The 18,096-nt window shown below is 36.4% G+C and overlaps 1 protein-coding gene across 1 annotated transcript in view; it reads left to right on the top strand.

Annotated features, from left to right (window-relative positions):
- LOC127545762 (collagen and calcium-binding EGF domain-containing protein 1-like) overlaps nucleotides 1-18,096 on the top strand; it is a 54,093-nt gene that overhangs the window by 11,399 nt on the left and 24,598 nt on the right. Inside the window, exons 3-5 of the mRNA XM_051973250.1 lie at nucleotides 6,093-6,227; nucleotides 9,732-9,869; nucleotides 17,316-17,419. Of these exons, the coding sequence (XP_051829210.1) occupies nucleotides 6,093-6,227; nucleotides 9,732-9,869; nucleotides 17,316-17,419 (377 nt within the window). The remainder of the gene's footprint in view (nucleotides 1-6,092; nucleotides 6,228-9,731; nucleotides 9,870-17,315; nucleotides 17,420-18,096) is intronic.

Here is an 18,096-nt window from a genome sequence, read left to right on the forward strand (position 1 = left end):
CTTTCCTGAAACTAAGCTACGATAACTGATTTGCTTGTAGTAAATCAACTAGTAATTGTCAGAGGCTGTACTTGAATCTAGATCTGCCTGTTTCCTGGAGGTAGAGTAAACAGTGTTGGATTTGGTACTGGGAGGACCTGAATTCAAATTTTGCCTCATACATTTAATTATGACTCTAGGCAAATCTCTGCTCAGTTATCTCATTTACCAAATAAGGGTAATAATAGTGTCTATTTCACAGAATTGTTATGAAGATTAAATGATGAAACATATATAGTGTTTTGAAAACCTTAAAATACCATTTAAGTGCTAGTTGTTATTATTGTTGTTATTATTACATCAAGCTGAGGTAAACAATAAATAAAACAAATTCATTTTTTTAAAAAGAGCTATGTCCAAATCTTTGGGTCTGGGAATTCCCTCCCCATCATCTACTCCCACTACCAGAAGGAAGAGATACAGTACACATCTCCATGGGACAGCAGAGTGGCTCATTCCAAACTTGTCAATAATGTTTTCACTGTGTTGAAAGCATTGGAAAGAAGTCATACTAGATGAGGTGGTGGAAAATGTCCAAATTCAGCCAAGTTAAGCATCCAAGGTTATTTCCTTTCTTACAGGAATCTATCCAACTGGGATTCAGATCCTTGAATTTCTCTACTCATCTTAAGTACCCCAGTCTTTTTTTCTTTCTCCTTATCCAATTTAAAAAACCATAAATTCCTTATTAGAATTCATATGTAGTGGGGATGTGTATTGGAGCATGCCCCTTGGATTTGGGTAAGCAGTTGGGACATTTCTAGTGATATACTATGAAAAAGAAACTTAGAGTAGAGGTAGCGAGAAATTTCAGCTCCAGACCAGGCTATCCAAGACAAAAAATACATCCTTGTTGTCATGTATATGTAACTTCCACTGCTACGGGGGGAGAAAAGAATGAGCCAATGGGAAGGGGACAAAAATCTTCTCCTCTATTGTTGGAAATCCAAGAAAAAGTTGGCATTGACTGTCCCAAGAAAGAGGCTATCTCAAAAGAGACAAAAACTCATCTTTCCTTACTTCTTATCAACCAGTCTGCTTTGGTCTATCTCGCCCCATAGGGAATGACAAACCAATAAGAAAACTTTAGTTTCATTTACCTTTTAGAGCATGTAGTCATCAAATATGGGCTAAATAAGTGCCCAGATTAGGTGTTTCATCCATCCCACTATTCATGAATTTCCATTTAAATGCCTTAGTTGGTTTTCCTTCCTCTAAATCCCCTCGCATGCTTTTGGTTTTTACTTATATATGATAAAGAGTCACACCTTCACGTATACATCAAGGAACTATGATATTGTGGATGTGTGCAAACCTTCTCCACTGAAGCAATGACAAATCATTTATAATGTCATAGGCCTAAAAGAACAAAGACTGAAAAGGACTGAAAAGAACTTTTGTGATCATACAATCCAACTTCTTCACTTTATAGATGAGTTAAATAACTTTGCCAAGATCATACTAGGAGTAACAGAAGCCAGATCCTAGTACAGATCATCTAGTTCCAAAAACAATTTTTTTATTCTTTAATATTATTTTATTTTTCCAAATACATAGAAAGATTGTTTTCAGCATTTATTTTTTGTAAAATTTTGTGTTATAATTTTTGCTCCTTCCCTTCCTTATTTCCCTACCTCCTCAAGAGAGCAAGCAGTCTGAAATAGGTTAAATATATACAATCCTTTTAAGTACATTTCCATTTTTGTCATGCTGTAGAAGAAAAATCAGACCGAATGGGGGGAAAAAAACATGAGAAAGAAAAAATAAGTAAACCTGCAAAAAAGAGGTGAAAATACTATATTGTATTCCATATTTAATCTCCATAGTTCTCTCTCTGGATTCAAATGGCTCTTTCCATCCCAAGTCTATTGGTATTGTCTTAGATCCACTCATTGTTGAAAAGAGCCAAGTCCATCAAAGTTGATCATCTCAATTTCGTTGTTGTTGCGGACAATGTTTTCTTGGTTCTGCTCACTTTACTTAGCATCAGTTCATGTAAGTTAAAGACAATGTTTTTTAACTGTACCATTTGGCCTCCAAGTTAATAGACTTCAGGAGTTACTTAAAGCTCAGAAAGGGAAGGAAGACTTGAATCTAGGCCTTCCTAACTTCAACTTCAGCATTCTATCCACTATGCCATAACACCGTAAGTGGAGAGGGATCCATCAAAGCTACACTTCAGCTAAATGTTTTTTACTTCCCACTCCCTGACAGATGCCGATTGATGATCACATCTGGCATTACAGAGCAATGGAAAGTAATGCATGGTTGCAAAGAGTGAAAGCTCTATAGAACAAGAAAGTATAACATTAGATAAAGAGAAAGCACAGAACTTTGTCCAAGTGGCAATGACAGTTAGAGTTAAACAAGTCTAACTGGGACCAAAACTTCCAATGGAAACCCACCAATTAGCCCCACAAGTTACTTGGGGACTCCCCAAAGAAGAGCCCCTTTGGAATCAGAGAAAGGGGAACTATTGGCACTCCATTTGGAATGGGCACTGATTCAGTAGAATCCATATTTGTAAGAAACAAGATCCAACCTAGGAAATTTCCTAGTCTATTGTTTAGAGAATCATATGTCAAGATTTTAGAGATCATGGAGTCCAAGTCCCTTATTTTACAGATAAGGAAACTGAGGCACAAAGAGTTAAAGTAATTTGTACAGTATCAGCTGAGTAATAAATGGCCAGATCAAAATCTCAATCCATACTTCTTGACTTCAAACCCAGTGCTATTGCACTATACTACCCAATCTTGAAATCATCTTCTAATATTAGAACAGTCTCTCCTCCCATGTCATAGCTAGCAGCCCACCCATATTACCTTCCCCCCTGTAACAGAATGAAGCCAGACTTAGAGCTTCCAAGAACAGTTTGTCTGTCAGCACCTAGAGGGTAGTACAGTGATTAATGAGATCTTGGACATAAGTCTGGAGTAAATTGTTCATATTTATCACCTGGGTTAGAGCCAAGCATCCTGCAAAAGCCTAGCCACTATAAATTCATGAGAATTGAGAGGCAATGTGCTAACTTAGGCCATTAGAACAACTGCTCAGATTAATATAGTTCTATAGGCCAGGGCTAATTAAATTCTGCATTGTCACCTCTTTCTTTTAACCTTGTCACCCTATCCTACCCAAAAGCCTAAGCTCCTTACAAGAACCCACTGACATCTTTATTTTGAAGGCCTCCTTTGAGATGGTGCGGGGAAGAGTGTGGAACTTGGAGTCAAGATCTGATTTCCAGTTTTCTTTAAGACACTTACTAGCCACAAGCAAATATTTAACCTCTCAGTTTCATTTTTCTTGTAAGTAAAATAGAAATGACAATACCATCTATAACTCAGGATTATTATGAGGAACAAATGCATATATGTAAAATGCTTTGTAAACCTTAAAAGTGCTATAAAAATGGTAGCTATTACTTCTAACCATAGGCTTGGAATAGCATCTTCATCCTATGGTACTGGCTGCTCATCATTACCTTATCTAGCAACTTAAAGCACCATGGCTCCAGACCACAGGTTATTTTTTTTAAAAATTAACAAACTGGCACCCTTTACAAATATACCAAATTCTTCCTCCAAAAAGTGTTCTATTCTCAGTCCTTTCCCCCTGAGAGGAGCACACCGCAGACTTATCAGAGGAGACTAGGATTGGCAAGGACTATAGATATGTCTGTAAGGTACCACAGAAGCTATCTAGTTCACCTTCCCTTCCCATTTTACAGATGTGAGGAAATTGAGGCACAGGTAATTGAGGTAAGTGATGTGTCCAAGATCAGACAAGTATTTTATCTTCTTAGAGGCAGCATCTGAACCTAGGTACTCTGATTTTAAAGACAGTAATTTTTCTACTGTACCATGTTCCTTCCTACTACCATATTTTGAAAAAATTTAAATTTTCTTCACTATTCACATGCCCAGGAGAAGTATAATAGCTAGTTTTACAGCTCTTAGGTATGTCAGAGAATGAGACCATTTATGGCAAGGTCAATTGAAGCAGTAAACAATGTCATGGTTCATAAAATGGAAAATGCCTACCCCCTGGCTATCTGTGCCCAGAAAAATTATATCAGTCTTCTTACCCAAGAAGAAGTCTTCTGTTTTTCAGAATTTAAACAAATAGAATTTCTATTGAGAGAAAGACATTGTATTCAGTAAAAACAAGCAAACAAAAAACCAACCTGGATTTGTGTGTGTTACTAGTTGTGTGAATTTAAGCAAATGATTCTATTTTCTTTTCTTTTTTTTTAAATAACTTTTTATTGATAGAACTCATGCCAGGGTAATTTTTTACAACATTATCCCTTGCATTCACTTCTGTTCCGATTTTTCCCCTCCCTCCCTCTACCCCCTCCCCCAGATGGCAAGCAATCCTTTACATGTTGAATAGGTTACAGTATATCCTGGATACAATATATGTGTGCAGAACCGAACAGTTTTCTTGTTGCACAGGGAGAATTGAATTCAGAAGGTATAAATAATCTGGGAAGAAAAACAAAAATGCAAGCAGTTTATATTCATCTCCCAGTGTTCTTTCTTTGGGTGTAGCTGCTTCTGCCCATCTTTGATCAATTGAAACTGAATGATTCTATTTTCTAAGTACCTCAGTTTCTTCTCTGTACAATTAGGGTTTAGAACCAGTGAACCTCTAAGGTCTCATCCGACTCTATGTCTCTGTAACAAAGGTTCCTAGGAACTGTACAAGGTAGGACCAGGAACCAGAAATGCAGAGTAATTGTTATTAGAATTAGAGATCTGCAAAATTACGTAGGATATATATGACAAATTCTGTCTCACAGTATTTGAAGCACCACTACCAATTCAGGTTAAACTTAATTTCTGCCTCCTTTCTAGACTGAATTTCTCATTCCCTTTTCCTAATTTAGAACCAGCCTGGAAAAACAAACTTTAAAACAAGGGATCTCTAAACATTTTTTATCATGTATCCCTATCAGTTAAAAAAAAACCTGAGCACAGATCTCCACTATATTTACTTATTAACTTATATTTAAATTATGTGTGTATATACTCATGCATACAGACATATACTCACCATTGCCCCAATAATTGTGTCCATTATAAAAATTACAGAAAACTGAAAATGAAATAGCATTTGATTCTAGAATTAATATGAGATCACTGAAATTTTTTTTAAGTAGAGTTGGGGTACAATCAGACTTGCTCTTTAGGAAAATCTCTTTGTCAGCTGAGTGGAAAATAGATTAGAATGGGGAGAGATTGGAAGCAGAGAGACCAACCAAAAGCCATTGAAATAGTGTATATGAGAAGGGTGAGGACTTGAATTAGGGTTGTGGTTTTGTGAATAGAGAGTGGGGGGTGGGCCCTTCAGAGTGTCCTCAACGTGGTAATCCCCTCAACTGAAATAGGGAAGTTCAGATGAAAAAAGAATTTGAGAAGAAATAAAATATAATCAATATGTGGTGTATTTTGTAATCTATCCTTGCTTGCAAATCCTTGCTTTTCTGTCTCACTCAAATTTGGGGAAATTGGCCCCCTTTTCAGCAGTCACTGGCCCAAGGCTAAGCCCACCTTCAAAGGGGTGCCTGCTATAGCAAGAATTGATCTGGGAAATGGAAGAGAGATTTCCCCCATAGTACCTGTACAACTATTTGGGTACAACCTGTACCCAAAAAAATTTAAGCTGTAACCATCCCAAGAGACCAACTTCTGGGGCAGAAGGGGAAAGGTTGAAAATTTGCACATGAAAAGGAAGAGACAAAATAGACATGTTTATAATAGCAGTTGTAGTTGTTTTAGAGATAGATTCCATGATTGGATATCAGGGTAGGGTAGAATATGACCCATTTTCCCAATCCTCTGACTGGTTGATTCCCTTTCCCACTGTCCATTGATTCTGCCATTATCCCTTTGAATTAAATCACAACCTTCCAGGGGACTATGACTTTTACTTTGGAGATTATTGCTCCAGAATATTAGTTCTCCATTTTCTATCTTTAACTAACTATTCTCAAAATATCACAGATCTTATTGTCATAGAGTTTTGTATCTTGTTCGTCCATCTTCCAGATTACGATGTGTGTTCTGAGGCTCCTTGTGAACAGCAATGCACAGACAACTTTGGCCGAGTTCTATGTACCTGCTATCCAGGGTACCGATACGACCGGGAGAGACACAGGAACAAAGTGAAGCCTTATTGCTTAGGTATGTTGGATAACTACCTGAGTTTGCCACTTTTAGGGAAATTACTTCATCTTAACTAGGCTTCTCCACTGGTTAAATACTTTTTTCTAAGGTCCCTGATGACTAAAAATCACACTAACCCTTGACTCCTCTCCCTAAGTCTTCGTTTCTGTAGGATGGCATTTCACTTGGAAGCATACTAATTGTGACTATTATTTGTGATTATGGATTATGGGTGTTTCCACAGTGACTCTCAGATCACTTCCAGGAAAATTCCATGTATACAGCTGATACTACTTAACTACTCAAAAACAAATAAACAGAGGGAAGAGGAAAAAGAAACAATAGATTCATTATGAAGTTGAAAATAGATGATAAAGAATGTTTTGAGCCAGAGAACCAAATAGAAACAAGCTTGTCCTTATATTAGCTATAGAGCACAGGCAGCATTAAGGGGGAAGACTCACATGTGGCAGGCAGCTTGGGACCAAGGAAAAGGAAGCTAAAGAAGCCAACATTCTGGGCTGTGACTGAAGAAATCATTAAATCACCATCTTGTCCTCCCACTGTCGCATTAACCTACCCAAGGACTAAATGCCAGTGATATCATTTGCTGGCTCCCCAAGTCTCTTTGGCAAATAGCTTATGGATAACAGGAGAAAGAGAAAAGAACCAAATTTGGAATTGGAGGGTCTGAACTAATGTCTTGTCTTTGTTACTTATGATCTATGTGACCTTGAGTGTTTAAGTCACTTAAATTCTAAGTCCTTGTTTCTTCATATATAAAATGAGAGATTGGATAACTTTGAGTGCTCAGTCCAGGATGCTCTAGACTCCTAGTAATAGTGAACCAAGCTGGAAAATAAGCCAAGTTTTACTATGTAGCCTACCCTTATTATGCTTGGCTTTGCCTCTGTCAGGCTTACTAAGACTTTTTGAGGGACACTCCCTACAGAGCTAGCCTGTGATCCTTTCAGGGTACTAGGAGAACTTTAGGGTCCTGTAAGTGGACAATAAATTCCAAGCACAAAACTTTTTTTTTCAGTTTTTCAGTATTTTTCAGTTTTTTCTCTACTCTACTCCTATCCCCTTGATTCTTATAATTTTGGGACTCTGCAAATGTTGCTTGTAAAGCTTAGTCTGAAGCTTGTTTTTAACCAGCTTCATCCTTTATTTTGACATCACCAATAGGTTAGAGGTTCAGACAGTGCCACACTCAATTAGCAGCTGGAGACAGGGAGGGTAGATGTCAGTTTGAAATACTAGAGTACTAAGGTTTTACAAGGGTCAATGCTGGAAAATTATCCATTTATATGTCTTGTAAATAAAAAGCTAAAAGAAAAAAATAAAATAAAAGAAGACATAAGAAAAAATTAAAAAAGAAAGAAATACTAGAGCACTGCCAATCAGTACCAGGCTGTGATATTACAATGTCCCTTACCCTGTGCATTGCAAAGGGCAGGCACCTCACTAGTGCAGCTTCCACTTTGATGGGCTTTACTAGTTACCTGCAGCCACTAAGAAATGGAGGGAGGGGGAGAAAGGACCTTTGGCAGCACATCAAGAAAGCCCTGGAACATACTTCAGACTTGGATGTCATTAGCTTCCTAAAGTATACACCCAATCTCAGTCTGTCCAACACATGTGCACTGTCTGAAACCCTATCATTGCTTCTGTCTGCTGGCACCTGGTGTTCACATACGATGTACGTAAAACATATTCAAGACTCTTCACTTCCCTCACCCTTCACCTGCCACCTTCCCATGGGTTGAAAACATTTCCTTTCCATGCATTTCAGCAGGGGAGTGAATCTGTGGTGTGAATAGATGACCCTGGCTTTGAAAGCCCTCTTGACTCATTTTCAAAGCTTATGAGGAATTATTAGTCCAGAGGGAAGGATTTTCAGGCTTAGGGTCACTGATGGGCCAGATTTCACAGGAAGAGCACTCTTCATGGAATTCCCAATGGTTCTCAGATTCCTTTTAGTGACAGTGATATTTCACAGCTATGTAACTCAGTCTTTTTTAAACTAAAAAGTGGTTCTAGGTGTTTTAGACTCCACATTAGTTGAAAGAGGACATTAAAAAACCTTCAACTTACTAGGACATTTAAAAATAAAAATTATGTCAATTGAATTGCAAATAATGGTAGTAAGGAGATGCTGCATTTTTTTTTGGCATATGTTTGCTTTCAAAATATTTTCCCAACTAATAGGGTTAGATAATATAGGTATTATCTAGACCTATAAATGGAGAAATCGAAATATGAGAAAGTTACATGGCCAGGCTTATGTCACACAGCTAACTAATATTAGAATCTATCTTAGAACATACTGCAATGAGGGCAGTTGAAATGAACTTCTTTCATGGATGGATCATATTTCTGGCTTCCCATTTTATTTCCCCCTGAGATATGAACTCCATGAAAGCAAGAATTATTTTTTTTCTGAAGAGAACCAAATTCAAATATAATTAAATGTTTAACAAAAGTAAATAAAAATACAATACAATGTAGATGATGCTAATTTGAAGTTTTCAACTTACTATGTAGATTGCAGGGATCTTTTTGTATCAGAGTTTGATGCCATTGCTCTAAACCATGTTGTCTCTCTGTGATATGGAATAATGTGTTTAGAAAAATAATGTTAGGAGGGGACTTAGTTCTTAAGTAGCAATGCCTTCTAAAAAGGTAGAAAGGGATAGCTAGGTAGTGCACTGGATAGAGCATCAGTACATATATATATATATACATATATATATGTAGATAGATAAAAGATAGATAGATCCAGATGCTTTGGACATTAGCCTTAGTTTTTTCTAATACAAACTAAATCTTTGTTTATTTTTATTAAAAACAAATTTTACATACATTTATAATTTGTTCCTCCCACCAAGTTCCCTCAATTGAACAATTCCAACAACAATAAGAAAAAGAAAGAGAAAAAATAATATAAATATCCTCATCAAAATATGCACAGTCAAGCAAAACACATTTCTACACTGCCCATGCCTAAAAAGTAGGATCTATTTTCATTTTTTCTTTGTATTCCCAAACATTAATATGATAACTGGAATATTGTTGTTGCTATTCAGTCTTTTTCAGTTGCGTTTAACTCTTCATGACTCCATTTGGGGTTTTCTTGGCAAAGATACTGGAGTGTTTGAGCCATTTCCTTCTCCAGGTCATTTTACAGATGAGGAAGTAAAGTAAACAGGGTTAAGTGACTCATGCAGGGTGACACAGTTAATAAGTGTCAGAAGCCAGGTTTGAACTCAAGAAGATGAATCTTCCTAACTCCAGGCCTGGTATTCTATTCACTGCACAATCTAGCTACACACTTAGTAAATAGTGAGTATTGAATAAATGCTTGTTTACTGATTCATTAATTGATTAACCAAAATTACATTGATTGAGATTGTATAAAAAATGTCACTTGGACAGAATATCCAACTGGATATAACCTATTCCATAGGAAATCCATTTTCTAAATCTCTCTAATATTTCTGGACATTGATTCAAATACAGATATTGATGAGTGTGCCACCAGCAATGAGACACTCTGCTCACAGATCTGCATCAACTCCGTGGGCAGCTATCATTGTGAGTGTCGGGAAGGCTATATCCTAGAAGAAGATGGGAGAACATGTACTAAAGGAGACAAAGGTAAGCATTGCCTGATTTGAAAGAGAACCCAGTTCTGTTATCCTCCAGCCTCATCCATTGAAATAAACACAGAACCAGAGGCCTGAAAAAAATTGAAAGGTGATATGGGGTATATGAGAGGATGGAAGAAAAAGTAAAATGTAGACATGAACATATTTCTAAAAATGGGAAACCATAACTCATATTTGCATAATAGTTTAAGATTTATAAAGTACTTTCTATACATTACCTTATTTAAGACTCACAACCATCTTGCAAGATAGATATTATAAATATTATTATCCTGATTTTACAGATGAGAAAACTCAGGCTTTGGGAGGTCAAGTGATTTGTCCAGATTCACACAATTATTAAGTGTCTGAGAGTCTGAGGCAGGATTCAAATTCAAATGCAGGTCTTCTAATTTTTAGTTCAAGGCTCTGTCTACTATACTAGACTACTTTTCCAAACCAGAATCTCAGGACCATTGTTTAATGTGGCATATATTGGTATATAATATAAAGTAATAACATAAATATATAAACATAAGATTTGTAACTTCTGAGACATATTGGTAAACAATGGAACAATAATTACAAACAGTGTTAAAGAACCTGGGAGCTCAAAAACTAAACTGTGGTACCCCCTTCCCACAAGGACATGTGGGGATATTTTAGGGGGGGAGAGGAAGGAAAAGAAGAGAACAGTGTTTCTAATAGTTAGTGCACCAAGGAGATAGTGAATTGGGAAGGGAAACCTTTGTTTAAAGGGTTAGTAAAAATGATATCTACCATTATACACAGAGAGACATCATGATAAAATGCAGAGTGTTGTTCCAGTTAAAAAAAAAAAACTGGATTTACATCCTGATTTTGTTACTATTCGTGTGACTTTGAACAAATCTCTGGATCTCTGTTTCCTTATCTGTAAAATATGAGGGTTGGACTAAATGGCCTAGGAAGTCCCTTCCCACTATAATTCAGTGATTCTGTTTTCAGACTGATAGGTTTGGGGAAGAAATTTTATACCTGGCCAAAGGAGTACTTTTATGACTTAAAAACTTGCCCATAATTCAATAAAGTTTGCATTTATACTTTGATAATGATAGAGGACAGAATGAGCAGGCACACATGCTGCATCCTCTGAGAGGATATGGATAAAGGAGGCCCCACTTTTCTGAAATATTAGATTAAAATATTAAGTATTCACATACGAGGTCAGCAATACCAATCTATAACACATCTGCTATATGTAGTCCAGATGTCTGAGCTACCCAGGGAAATGAACAACCAAGATCTTGGATTATTTGCTTATTTAAACCTATCTTGATGTGCTGGTTAAGTGTGCAAAGATATGCAGAGTTGAGGAAAGCACATGTAGAGAAAACTCAGGTCTGGTTTACATATTCAACTAAACTATTCGGTTTGCTTTCTGATAAACTTTAAGTAACAGTCTTAATAAGGTAATAAAAGCAGATTCATATAGTACTTTAAAGTTTTCCAATTGTTTTACTCATCTATTATCTCCTTGATGTTAACAAGAAACCTATGAAGAAGATACTGCAAATATTATTAATCCCTGTTTTACAGATGAGGAAAATGAGGTTAAGAGGAACTGAGTGTCTTTCTCATCATCAAACAGCTAATAAATATCAGAGGTTGCTCATAAGGATGTCTCCCTAACACAAAGTCTATTCTATTACAATACACAAGTGATTAAATACATTCTCCCAGGTGAGAAAAAAAAATGAAAACAAAATGCTCTCTGCCAAAAATGATTAATTCTCAGATACTTAAAAGATAGAAGGCAGGACCTAGAAAAGTAAGGTTACAGTGAAGGCTTGAAAACCATGACACAATATAGGGGAAAGAAAGGTCATCAGATTTTCAATCCCATCTCCATGGTAATGTTTGCCCATGTCGAATTTTACTCAGCTCGAGCTCGTGTGTGTGTGTGTGTGTGTGTGTGTGTGTGTGTGTGTGTGTTTGAAAAAAATTTGCAAGATTAGAACATACATATTGCAATACACTAGAAAGCCGGTCATTGTCCAGTGGAGCCTTCAGAAGGAGCCCAGATGTGTTGTGTATATTCCACATGACCTGTACTCTTAAGTCTAGAAGCTGCTATGATCTGTCAGCTGAAGTCTTAGACATATTATACTGTATCAGTTAAATCCTCAGGAAGGGAAGAGAATAGGAGACTATCAAGTTATCAATGTTGTGAATTTCCCCCTAAATTTACAGGGATTAGGATGAAGTGACTCAGGTGTGACTCACATGTACCTGAGTGAAAAAGAGGAAGTAAAGGAGGAAGGACTATCCATAGGAACATAGGCAAAGCGTTGCTCCATGTTCCTGAGACATCAGTGATATAGGAACACTTCCAGAAGCCCAATACAAGCACAGCAAGTAGTCTGAGAGAGTAGAGATGAGGGAGGCTCAGGGAGTTGCAAGCTGATGCTAATTGTATTTTAACCCTAGTTATCTATTTTGGTGCTTCCTGAAGGTCACTAGCAACTGCCCCATCCCTATCCCACAAATCTCAGCCTAGGAGGACTCTCTAATTTCAAAAATCTGAGTCATAGAGTTAGACCTGTGTGGAAAAAAGAATATTTATCATAGTCCCTACCACATTATTTTTTTTCCTCAAAAAGATATTGATGCTATCCTCTAGCCCAGGGATTCTTAACCTTTTTTTGGATCATAGACCCTTTTGGTAGTCTGGTGAAACCTATTGATCTCTTATCAAAATAATGGTTTTAAAAGGATAAAATAAAGTAAAAGAAATCAATTACATTGAAATGTGGTTATCAAAAAAAGTTTTTAGAGTTTCAAGACCTCAGGTTAAGAATCCCTGATTTAGGGGCAGCGAGGTGGAGCAGTGGATAGAGCACTGGCCCTGGAATCAGAAGGAACTGAGTTCAAATGTGCTCTCAGACACTTCCTAGCTGTGTGACCCTGGGCAAATCACTTAACCCCAATTGCCTCAACTAAAAAAAAAAGTCTCTGACTTAGAAAATAAAGTGACTCAGGGACCTAAAAGTACATATTGTTAACTCCTCTCTGGTGTTTGATCAGTAGAACCTCATAGGCAATTCAGAGGCAGAGAACCTGAACTCAGTTGAATCAATATGGTATCTTTATTAAATATCCTTCCCTGGCAATGCCTAAGTAAATCTCCTTTTGGAGACTGGTACATGGAATACAAGCATCTCATTTCATTCCAAATTTGAATCTATATTTCCTGTCAGATCTGGCCTGCAATAGCAGGGAAAGGGTTTTGAGTTCTCTAATCCAATCTGCTCATTTTGTAGATTAGGAAATTGAAGTCCAAAGAGGTTAGGTGATTTGCCCATCATCACACTAGTAGTAAATGGTTCACTTATAATGGCACTTAGTGGAACACAGTGATTTGGTCTACATGGGAAAGAAAGTTCTTGTGACTGGTAGACCTGAAACACAAACATTCCTTTGGGCATGCAAATCAGAAGGAAGTAAAACTGATTCCATAATTCCATCTTATTGTTAGTTGTCACCGGCTACTTTCCATGAATAGGATTAAGGACAATGACCTCTTTCCTTCCCTGAAAGATAAATAACATGAAATACTTTAAATGTTCTCAAGAAGAAGAAAAAAAAAAAAACAGATGTCAGAAGGCTAGCCTTAGAGTTAGGGATGTCTGAGTTCAAGTTCTGTTTCTGATACATACTACCTGAGTGACCATGAACAAGACACTTAACTTTTCAGAATCCCAAGAAATTATTTAATATCACAGGTTCAACAGGAGTTACTAATTTGTTTCAGTAGACTGCAGGAGAGCCCTAAAAATATAACCAAGGTCTAAACAAGAAAAAAGTATTAAACTAATAATCTCAACTATAAGAATAAAAAAAACTAATTGGTTATTAATCTTAACTTTCAGAAATCTTTTTAGGGCTCATTAGCATCATTAAGAAGCAATGTAGATACTCCCTCTGCTATGGAGTAACAAATTACAGTATTTCATCACAGTTTTTTTTTTCTGGCTAGTAGATAATTATTAAGTCAAAACACATGTGGTATGAAAGTCTTTTCTTCCTTTTATGGTTTATTACTGCACATTATCTGGTGTCTATAAAATTAACTTAGAGGTTTTAAATTAAACACAGCAGCAGCTGGTTGTTAAGGAAGGTAAATGGAATGGAAAGGAGAGGAGAGTGATCTGAATATTGTTAAAGATCGAAAGGTTGCAGCCAGTTCATCTGATAGATAATGGCAAATATACAGACTGCAGCCTTGCCAGAGGCAAGATGGCCTGTGGCAATAATGTTATGACCAGTTACTCATTCTCCTCTTTGAAATACAGAGCCAGAGCCAATTTAGCAATTTCTAAAATTTTGTGCAACATTTGAGAGAGACAGGAAGAGATTTGAGGTAACTAATGTATTGGGAATGATGACATGTCTTACAACTAATTAGCTTTCCCTAGTTTCCATTTTCTCCATTTTGTTTGTCTTCTGATAAAATGTTCCTGACATCTAGAATGGCTTATTATAATTCCAAGTTTCAGACATATCCCAGGCCCTCTCAGAAGTTTCCAAACCCCAGCAATTCATGAACCCAGTTTGCATGACCAATGCTAAATAATAAACTAACATACTATGCATATTTGTGGGACTTTCCTCATGCACGATGTTGGTAACATTTTGTGCTTTTTATTTTTTTTAACAAAGTTCGTAAAGTGCTACTAAAAAATATCAATGTGCCCTGTGATAAAAAGCTCAAATACTCAATCCCAGAAATGTTACAGAAAGGTTGGGGCTTCATATAAAAAAAATAGAGCTGCATGCCACCATGTGGTCAATCAGCAATATAGCACCTTTACAGAATTAGATCAAACTTAAAGAATCAGATTTTTCTAACAGAATTATCAACACAGGCTTCATCTGGTGAGGTTAGAAGTAGACATAATCTGAATTTTTACACAGATTACATTTAAAAATACCATTAAAAGTTGCTTTATGTGGAAGATATTTTCTAATTCTATTCTATAACAGTACTAAATGCTTTTTTAGGTTTAAAGTGTGGTAAGCCCTGAGACTATGAAGGCAAAAATTAAACAGTCCATATCCTCAAAGAGTTCATGTTCTTTGGGGAGATTACAACACACATATAAGTAAATATAATAGAAGATGATTTGAGCACTTGAAAAAAGGGAAATCAGAAAAACAATTGCAAGGAAGAATTGGCAGCTAACTTGAGTACTAAAGAAAGAGAAAGACTAGATAAATTTCTGAAAGGTAGAAATAAGGAAAGAGTACATTCTGAACAAAAGGCATAATATAGTATAAGTGGTGATGGGAAGTAGAGGATGTTCAAACTAGGAACATCTAATCATCTAGTTTTGTTGAAAAAAATGTTAGAAAACATGAAGCAGAATAATGTGAAATCAGCTTTGAAAGATAGTTGGAGCCAGAATGTGGAGAGACTTGAATGTTGGACTGAGTAGTTGGTATTTTGTCCTAAGACTTTACATTGAATAGAACACTGTTATTTTTAAACATTATTCTTAGAAAGTTTTACAGGAAGATTGAATAATATATAGAATCTAACTCAGAATATAGAAAACATTTGACAGATCTGTACATCAGTGGGGGGAAAAGGGGAAGGCATGTAACATTATTCCCCTTTAGACAGTCACATAATTTTTTTTCAGATATTAAACTGCTACTTTCAAAGGAAAATAGAATAGCATTTTCTGTTTTCAAAATTAATCTATCTCAGCCAGTCTGAACACAAACAAATGTTCTTCATAGCTTTCAAAACATCCCCTTAAGGTGATGTGACTATCTCAAGTACAACAATCCAAAAAATATAGACAGAACTGTTTTTGAGAGATCCTTTCATCAAAAGCTCAGTCCTCTTGACTTGTGGAATTTAGACCAAGCATCATAAAATAGTAGAAATACTCTCCTATCTTCTGCCTCAATGCTTTGTAGATGTATGAAGAGAAACAAATTGTGTTTAGGTAAAATTATCCTGGTCAGTTTAAGTGAAGGTGAAGAACCTTTCTATACACTAGAGTACTATCCAAATTTTATTCTGTGAAAAATCCACTGTCCCAAATTATAAGAATGAGGCAGTTGAATTGAATGCACTGCCATGGATGGATAGCAATCCTTTCTCCTTATTCATATCTAGTAATGCTATCCCTACAGATTGCCATAATTCATGTAGTCCCACAGGGGGCTCCATTGTTTTTCCACAATTTCCCTGCAGAACTTGTCAAATACTCTCCAGTTCTCTACTATTGCTGGCCATGGTGCTGACTGCTTTTCTGTCACTGCTAATAACAGAATTTTATATATTCTTTGCATGATAACATTGTCAACACTCTACCCTATGGTAATTCTTTGAAATGCAAAATTATACATTTTCAAGGAAAAAAGGAATATCTTTTCAGAATTAAAGACAGTGCGTTGTGTATAATAGGTGTGTAATAAATATTTCGTTGAATTGAAAGTTCTCCTGCAAAACTTAAGGTTTCTACAGAGTAAGCAAGTTGACTCGCAGTTTTATGTAATGTCAACAGATTGATGTTACAAAAATTCTAGAACTCCTCAAATGCCAGTGGGAATAGGAATACCAAGCAATTCTATCCCCCTAGTATCACTGGCAGAAAGAGATTATGTAGAAAAGATATATAAATATTCATACTGTATATGTAAATGTATATATTGGATGATGCATATGTATGTATACATATGTGTACATATATGTGTCTACATGTGTATGTGTGTGTGTGTATTCAAATGTTCCACAGAATTTCAAGGTAAGAAAAGACCTCAGAGACCATCAATCTAACCTATATCTGAACAAGTATTATGTCTTCAACGAAACATCATCGAGTATAATATAATTGTGAATATGGTTAGTATTCCTCATACTTTCTGCCAGTCCTTTTTAACTTGGTTTCAAGTCCCTTACATTAATGTCAGTTCCAATTCCAAACTGTGCCTCTAGCAGTCCGGCTCTATCTGGAGGTGTTTCCTGACTAGCAGATGAATCTTGAGTGAAGAAGACCAGCTTTGTGTAAACTGCACAAGAATTGTCTTGGGTTTGGTATGATTTACAATGCATGAATAATTGGCCCTTTTAGTTGAGTATAAATCATGTCAAATTTGTAGGACCTGCCTTTCAGAGAGGTACTGATAAAAGGGTAGTGGCAAACAGTTTTGTTTCCCAAAGTGGAAAGGCTCTGGGGATCCCTAAATTGAAACAGCTGGATTTGAAATGCAGCAAAATCTCTTTCACACCATTCTCCCCTGACCTGTGGCCCTCCCATCAGTGAGTGAAGAGCTGTACAAATTGCTAACATGTATACCTTGCACGTTTCAGGGTCAGAGTGGAAGGCTGCTGCTGCCTTCATGCACAAGAGGTGATTCTTTTCAACCTTTTAGATCTAACTGAGCCAGTCTTCTTTCCCAGGACATGATGAGAAAGTAGAGAATGCATTGAAGGCAGAAACCTGCTGTGCCACTTGTAAGGAGTTCCACCAAATGAAACAGATGGTATTACAGTTGAAGCAAAAGGTATGTTCTCTGGACCTATTTTGAAAAAGGGAATTAATGGGCAATGGGGTGGAAATGGAGTTACAATTATTAAAGGAAGGAGAAGAGTGTCTAAGGTGCATATTTGGGAAATTATTTCATCTTTCAAAATAGTATTGAGCCTCTAATGAGTGTAACCTAAGTTCCCTGAGGACAGGGTATCTGCATACTCTTCTTTGGAAACCTCCCACCCTTTGAACAGTACTGTGTCTTATCCATAGTACAGTTGGTACTCTATAAATGACTTTGAATTTGTTGGGTTTTATTAGTGTTTGAGGAAAATATACACGCTCTTGCCCTAGGAGTTCATAATAAAAAAAAAAGAAAGAAAGAAAAAGCAAATAAAATATAGTAATGAGAAAAATTCCAGTATGAACATTGTTTTATATTAAAGTTTTCAAAGTTAAGTCCCAGAGTATTGTGTACAATATAATCACTTTCTTGGTGATGAACATATTTATTTAGGCCATATAGCACATTATAGATCAAATCAACCATCATCATTTGTGACAGTGTATTCTCTGAGTTTGAAATGACTGTTCTTCCTGACACATGGTCCCCAGATATAAAGTCCCCCACATGTGCTCTAATTTGCTTTTTGAATGTGAACAGTGTTTCTTCTGCTGAAGTTCATTATGAGCTTTTTGAAGTTTGCAGCT

Source organism: Antechinus flavipes, chromosome 1 (genome assembly GCF_016432865.1).
Source record: "Antechinus flavipes isolate AdamAnt ecotype Samford, QLD, Australia chromosome 1, AdamAnt_v2, whole genome shotgun sequence".
In the NCBI taxonomy this organism is placed as follows: Eukaryota; Metazoa; Chordata; class Mammalia; order Dasyuromorphia; family Dasyuridae; genus Antechinus; species Antechinus flavipes.